The sequence below is a fragment of the Equus quagga genome, chromosome 13, assembly GCF_021613505.1.
Source record: "Equus quagga isolate Etosha38 chromosome 13, UCLA_HA_Equagga_1.0, whole genome shotgun sequence".
Taxonomy (NCBI): domain Eukaryota; kingdom Metazoa; phylum Chordata; class Mammalia; order Perissodactyla; family Equidae; genus Equus; species Equus quagga.
In genome coordinates, this window is record NC_060279.1 from 75,158,144 (window position 1) to 75,165,944 (window position 7,801).

Genomic DNA, 7,801 nt, shown 5'->3' on the forward strand with positions numbered 1-7,801 from the left:
GGAGTGAAGACGGAAGGCAGAAATGCCTACCGTGAGTCTCCCATAGGTCGTGTGATAGCCACGTGCCATCTAGGATCATTGCAACACATTTTATAGAAACAACGTAAGCCAAATTGCACAAACAGAAGGTAAGGCTGCAGATTCAGGAACTGAAGGCAACACGTCCTTCTCTTTCTAGAACTTGGCTATGAAGCGGCAGCACAAGAAGGCACAGGTCACCTTGGTTGGGGAGCTTGGTTTTCTATCTGGTTCTTTGCCACTCTCACACTCTGCAGGGAAGGAGTCCCTGGAAGAGGGGAGGTGAGTGGAGGAGGCGAAGTTCCTGGAACTGATGGGAGATGCTGGGATCCGGGGCCCAGTGCTCTGGACAAATATCCAGCCCTGGCAGAAAGAAGGACACATCTTCCTCTGAAGCAGAAAGGACTGAGGTGACACAGGTGTCAATGTAGGTACTTAGGCAAGTATGGAAGGTGAGAACGGAGTTTGACAATAATCTCTGTTTTCTCTGCAAAATAGAATAGAAAGTCATCCTCTGAGAGTGAAGAGGATGGACACTGGGTCTGAAGAGACTGGAAAGGTTTGGAATGTCCGCTACAGGACCAGAAGCTAGCGCAGCCCGGGCCGCCAGAAGGACGAGTCGTCATATCCTGAAACTGGTGCACGCGTGCCACACCAGCAGGTCCGCAATTCTCATTGGCAGCATCCGCAACCCGGGAGAAACGCCAACCAGGCGAACAGCAGCTGGCACTGGGCTGGGCATACCAAGCGGATGCAGGTGCAACCAGGGAAGGGATGAACTGAAATTTCTCCACGGCCCTGCGATGCTCATTCCTTCCCTGCTTACACAAGGCAAACACACATCTCAGGCGGGGGACGCACACTGTGCATCGTCACCTTCCTTAGTCCAGATCTGGACGCAGCCGTGGAGAGGAGGCCCAGCTGGAACCGAAGAGAGCTTCCAAAAGGACCAGACTAAGCTCACGTAAAACCAAACCATTTTGAAAGGGGAAAAGAGAATTACTTCAGTTGTGCAATTCATCTAGAAACTGCTAAAAAAAAAAAAAAAAGCTAAGATGAGATATCTACGACACTTGAAGGCTTAAAACAAAGGTTGTTCAAAACTGAAGTTTAAAAGGCTAAATACTAGTGCTTCACACATAATACAGCAGTCTTGCTAACGGAACGATATTCAGCTGGTTCAGTGCATCAACCTCCCCCCTTACCCGCCCCCCCAACACACACAAAGTAAGTATGTCAGCCGTAACTACAAATGACTGAAGCCTTTGCGAAAAGCAGCTGGGTAACAGAGCTTGGTCTCCACACTAAGAAAGCACGCTGTTTAAGTGGAAAAGAAAAAAAAAGCCTCACTACAATAGTGTCAAGTTTGGTTGCTGTTTCTATAAAGACAATTTTAATCAGGATAAAAAGACCTCAACCCTCCTGCCAGAAACACACACACACACACACACAACAAAACTCCAGGTCTAGTCTAAATTCACGTTCTGTGTAGATCTGGCTAGAAAGCCAGGGTGTGGGCATCCAGACTTCTGTGCAGAGTGTGGGAGCCCCAGAGATTGGGGTCCGAAGGGAGAAGGCCTGACATTCTACCCAGCCTTGGCTACTCACTAGCTAAATGACCTGGAGCTTTATGAAAATGCTGTATAAGATAACAAGCACGCTACAAATTTTAAGCGGGATTACTTTACCAACTGTTGTGGGTTGAATTCTCCCCGCAAAAAAGACATGTTGTAGTTCTGATCTCCAGCACCTTAGAATGCCACCTTATTGGGAGATAGAGTCTTTGGAGAGGTAATTAGTTAGGATGAGGTCATACTGGAGGAGGGTGGGCCCCTCCTCCAGTGTGACTGGTGTCCTCACAAGAATAAGAGAGAGACACACACACAGGGAGAACCCAACGTGAAGACGAAAGCAGAGACGAGAGTGACGCGTCTACAAGCTAAAGAATACGAGGAGTGCCAGCAGCCTCCAGAAGCTGGGAGAGGGGAAGAGAACAGAGCCGCCCTCAGGATCCTCAGAAGGAACCAGCCCTGCTGACACTCCGTTTCAGACCTCTGGCCTCCAGAACAGTGACACAATAAGTTCCTGTTGTTTTAACCCCCCAGTTTGTGGTGCTTTGTTCCAGCAGCCCCAGGACACGAATGCACCAACCTTCAATCTCAACACACACAAGGGAAAATCCTCAAGAAATGGCCCAAGTGAACAGAATTCTAGGCAAGGTCCATAGATCCCACTAAGGCCAGTGGTTCCCAGCTGGGGGTGATCCCCGGCCCCCACCCAGGAGACGCTTGGCAGTGTCTGGAGATATTTTTGATTATCACGGCTGACAAGGGAGGGGATGTTCCCCGATCTAGTGGGTAGAAGTCAGAAAAGCTGCTCCTCATCCTGCCACGTACAGGGCACAGCCCACCCCCACAGCAACAACAGAGAGTTATCTGGCCCAAAATGCCGACAGTGTCTTTGACTGTTGAGAAACACTGCTCTAAACCCAGACAACTCAGAGAATTCTAGAATGCTAGAGAAAGGAGAAAATGTAGTCAGAAAGTCCTGGGCAAGGTCCTGTGTCACTGACTTCCTAATTTGACAGTCTTGTGTAAGCGTCCTGACCCCTCTGTGTCTGTTTCCTCAAAATTGTAAAATAGCGATAATTCTGTCAGAGGGTTCTTCTGAGGACTAAGGTGAAACATTGAGAGATGTTTATTTTAAGTAGTCAGGGCAAGCATTAACCAAATACCAGTTACCAAGAACCAATTATAAATAGTTTTGCACCTTTGGCATGGGAAGGAAGATCTGTGTGTGTGGATGTGGGTGGGTGTGGGTGGTTGGGCAAGGGTAATAGGAAAGGGGCTGAGGGGCTTCCAGGAGGCTGGTCGTGTTTCTTGACCCGGGGGCGTTTACAAGGGTGTGCAGACTGTGTGAGAAGTCATTTAGGATTTCTGCACCATCCAGACAGATGTACTTAAAAATACATACATATATGTGTACATACATATATATAAGTACATACATGTACTTAAAAGTTAAAAACAGCTGTGCGCGTGGTTGGCGCGCCCCTCACCCCTGAGACCTCAGTTTCCCCTCCAGGGACCCGACTCCACTCCCCAGGTCTGCAGGGTTTCGCCAGAGAACAGGCGGCGGCGAAAGCACCGGGCCGCTACGCGAACTACAACTCCCATAAGGCCCTGCGGTCCCGCGGCCGGCCTCTTTCGTCGCGAGAAGAAGCAGCTGGGGGCGTCTGCGCGGACGAACGGAAGTGTAGGTGACGGTCTGAGACATCGCCGCCAAGCTGGGAACCGGGGAGATGGCCGAGACCGACCCCAAGACCGTGCAGGACCTCACCTCGGTGGTAAGGGACGGCTGCGCGGGCCCGAGCCCCCGGCACCCCCGGAGGCCCCGCTTCTGGAGGCTTCGCTGGCCGAGGCCCCCGGCCACCGTGACCCCTGGGCCGCTGGGTGCGGGCCCTGCGCCTGCTGACGCCCCCAGGCCCCCCGACCCCCTCACCTGTCCCTGAACCCCGTGACCCCCAGGTCGCCGCCGCCCCATCCCGCGCCCTCAGCTCCCCACGCAGCCCCTCCCTCCCTCGCGCCCCGAGGCCTCCCGGCCGTCGGAGCTACCGAGACCCCCCCGGGATTTTGAATCTCACTGGGCCCCCCGGGAGGGGGCTTCACAGCCGTCAGTCCGATTTGACAGGTGGGAACACAAACCCGCAGAGGGAATGCCTTGCTGGAGGCCATGGGGCTCCCCTAGAAGGCGACTTGGGGCTGAACCCGGGATCTTGCCTGACGCTTGGGCGGGGCCCCTGTCCCCATCCCGCGAAGGTGTCTCGGGGTGAGCGTGGGGTGTGTGTTTTGTTTTGTTGTTTCTTAGGTGCAGACACTCCTGCAACAGATGCAAGATAAATTTCAGACAATGTCTGACCAGATCATTGGAAGAAATATCCTTTTTCTTTTGTGGTCAGCCTCTTAGGGGCCTTTGGATCCTGTTTTCCGGATAGTGGTGTGGACAAATGGGTGGTTTGCAGGCTAGCTTCGGCCAGTCGTTTACCAAATGTTTTGCTGAGCGTGTACTCTTCCTGAAAAGTGTTCTGCGAGGAGCAGGGGGGGTGCAGCAGGGCTAGACAGACCCCTGGCCGTGGAGGCTACCAGTGATGTCTGCTAGGGTTGCCTGTTGACTGCGAGTGGAGCATTTGTGTGTGTCTCCTTCCATCCTCACCATAACCTGGGGGAGAGGTCATACATAGTGTTACCTTTATTTAGCCAATGAAAACAGACCCTTGGGAAAGTGCGTGAACTCGCCCCAGTCCCGTCACTAGTAAAGGGCGCGCCTGGGACTCGATCCTTGCCCCAGTCACCTGTGCTCTTAACCATTAGGTTATAATAACATCCAAAGGAAATTGGAAAGCCGGTTTCGTTAAGACAGCTGTGTTTAAGGCCACAGTCACCAGGGGCCAGGAGGAAAAGGATAAGAAATGGGAGATGTTGGTGTGTGTCGTCTTTAACTTCACCACTTGATGACATGAGTAGTCGCATCGATGACCTGGAGAAGAACATCGCAGACCTCATGACCCAGGCCGGGGTGGAAGAACTGGAAGGTGAAAACAAGATCCTTGCCACACAGAAGAGTTGAAGGTGAGGGGAGGGCCGGCATGAGCGTGGTGTGTGTCGGTCTAATTTCTGTGTGCTCAGACCTTCTCTGGATGGGCTCCCAGCCGTGACCCCAGCAAGCATCCCTTCTGTTGTCCCCGCTGTGGACTCTGTGTTTTGAAATTTTCATGCCAAGCTAATTCATTCTGTAGAATTCGTTTTCCCAGTTTTTATTAATTAGACCTATATCACTATTAGTTAAGACTATTGGTTAACATTCAATAACCATGAGTTTATATCATTGCAGCCCAAAACAAGCAAATCTATCTTTGTTGGCCTGAGAAGCCTGTGACTGGAAGATTTTTCAGTTTTATTTTTTTAGCTAGATTACCACCTGAATTGCCACCTTCATAAATGCCTTAAATTCTCCTTGGAACGCTTCCCCTGTACTAGGTAAATGGCAGGACAGGGACTGCTTATTTCTCAGGTGAACTAGATTGTGACCACTTCGGCCTTCCTCCTGGAGTGGATTTAGATTTCCACCGTGTGGGTTCAGATGTCAGAGGAAGTGCCCGCAGAGCAGGATCGCTGGGTGCTCAGTTGGCTGCTTTGTGCTCACCACAGTGGGTTCTTCATGATAAGCCTTTTCGTGAGTGTGGTGTTTACAAGTAATTTTTAAGCTCCCTTTATCCCGTCCCATTTTTAGCATTTTAATTCCCTATAAAAATAAAGTTTACTGAGAATTTTTAGGTAATACAGTACCAAGCCAAATATACAGCAAAAGGTACCAAATTCCTCTTTTGTTTTCTGGGCATGTCCTGGCTGGCCCAAATTATAAGCAACTATGAAATATACGTTGCTTTGAAGTCCAAGAAAGTAGAGGTTTGGGAGTAAAAGACTTTTAAATTTGCTGTTGTCTTAACAATAGCTTGGGTCGATTCACTGTGGAGTAAATCATGGAACTGTTTTGTGGGGGTTAACATCTTTATTCCCTATAGAGACACTTTGGAAAAGGTCCTGCCAGTCTTAGAAGCTCCTCTGGGTCTCACGTTACATGGCGGTTAAAAATCCCATTGAGCACATGAGAACATCGTCTTGAGAATTTCGGGATTGAAGACTTTCAAGTGACAGGGACAATACAAAGAAAGGGGTGGGAGTACGAAACAGATTCTGAATTTTTTTAAATAACTATCTCCAATTAAATCTATTGTATTTTTGCTAGACCGTTGTGCCGAGAAAATGTCTAATTCAGTAGGAGATTCTGAAAGGATTTCTGGTTGATAAGTCTATGTATCATTTTTGTTTGACCTCCTATAGTGAATAACATGTTGATGGTTTTCCCTTTTCCACAGGTTGTGAATTCACACTGAAATCCGGAACACCATTTTTATAAGCCAAGACTGAACGGCTTTTTGCAACTAACAACTCTGTGTAGACAGGTTTTGTATGACAAGGTGTGCGTTCTTCTTGTCACATCTTATATAGTTAGTTTATAGAGTGGTCCCCGTGCCCCCCAGTTTCTTCAACATGGTGACTTCTCATCCTGGACCTTGGTCAGTTGTGCTATTAAATATTAAACACTAAAACTTTGGCGGTTCCTGCATAAAATTGTCAAATTTTTTAGTGTATTTTTGTGAAGTCATTTTTTTTTCTATCATTCCTTTTGTAGTGGTTGCTGTTTGATAAAAAGTTTTGCTGTGTAAGTTTTTTATTAGACATGTAGTGGATCCTTCTATTATAATTAGATTTGGTGAAGTAAGGCCTTTATGGAATTTAGGGTTCGTTAATTCTCAGCACAGAGTAACTGCTGAGCTGACACCAAATAGCGTGTTGTGATACTTTTCAAATGGTTGAAAACGTTTAGAAATTGTTTATTCAGAAATATCTGGCGCTACTCTGTTGCCAAAACTCAGAATGAACTGCAATTTTATGTCTTAAGTCCCCGAGGTCAGATGCTATAGTCATGAAGAGTAACCACTGCCACCTTCGTGTGTTAGGATTTTTAAATTTGGAGACTGACAGCCTTGCCTGGCGGAACGAGGCATCGTTAGTTAGAGTATCCTGCTGGGTCCCTACAGTGTTCGTCCACAGTAGTCGCCAGAGAAAATCTGGCAGGATTTTAAAACTCCATTACTCCATCTTGTCTTTGAGCTCCTGACTGGGCAAAGACACGGAAAAGGAAGACAGACCAGATTAAGTCCGTGCCACTTGCTTGGCTGGAAAATGATTCGTGACTTGTAGTAGGCTCAAGTTTGAAAGAAACACTATTTCTTTAAAGTCTTTCTTACCGAAATTCTTGCGGAGTAATGGTTTTACTATTGATTGTAGAAGATAGGGACAGTAACTGGTGCCATTCAAAAGTGCAGTGTCGGGAGAGCTCAGCCTAGAGGCCAGTATTGACTGTGGAGGAGCCCCGTGTGATTGTCACAGCAAAGTGAGTTCGTATACAAAAAACGGGAAAATTGAGAAAGTTGAGAAAGGGTGTAGCGCTTCCTAGAGGGAACCCCTTCATGAACACAGCGTCATTTTTTTTTTAAGGTTCCTATATCACCAGTCTTGATTGATTGTATTGCAAATATGTAATAATATTAAGAAATAATTTAACCTATTTATAAATTATTTGAGACACAGGGGAGTAAGTTTCCTCTGGGACAAGAAGAATTAACCGCTGTTATTACCCAGCTGCAGAAACTCCTCTGCTCGGGCCGTGGGTTGTGCCGCAAGGTTAGCTCTGAGAGCCCGAGCTGGTGCTGGACTCGAACCGGCTGCGTGAGGCCTGGATGCAGGATGCTCGCGAGCTCAGTAAATGGCAAGTGGGAAGATAGCGTTGCTGTCAGGATAGTCGGACTTGGAGAGGAGCCGGCTTCCTTAAGTAACAGAAAGATTCCAGAGGCAGGCTGCCCTGACCAAAAATATCTGCCATGAATAAAGGTGCCTGAAATCCTGCTGCTGAAGCTTCCTTTGTGTCAAAAATGATTTGGTGTTCCAGGTTTTCCAATTAAAATGCATGTACCTGTTTAGTTTATCAGCTGAAACCTCTGGAAGGATTAGGGACAAATAGCCAGAGGCAAATGGGAAGGGGAGGCGTGTGTGGAGGCCTGTTTGGAGAAGAGGGGCTGGTGACTGGCGCCGGTGACTGCGGGGTTTGCCCTGACCCAGAGCGAAGGAGAGCTGCTGTCCTACGTGTCCGTGTCCGGGAG

General features: G+C 48.4%; 1 protein-coding gene across 1 annotated transcript; it reads left to right on the top strand.

Moving 5' to 3' along the window:
- Window positions 1–3,222: 3,222 nt before the first annotated feature.
- On the top strand, window positions 3,223–7,555 carry HSBP1 (heat shock factor binding protein 1). Its single transcript, XM_046683926.1, has 4 exons — window positions 3,223–3,364; window positions 3,886–3,952; window positions 4,526–4,646; window positions 5,954–7,555. Exons 1-3 carry the CDS (start codon window positions 3,320–3,322, stop codon window positions 4,642–4,644), a joined length of 231 nt encoding a protein of 76 aa, XP_046539882.1. The 5' UTR covers window positions 3,223–3,319; the 3' UTR covers window positions 4,645–4,646; window positions 5,954–7,555.
- Window positions 7,556–7,801: the final 246 nt, after the last annotated feature.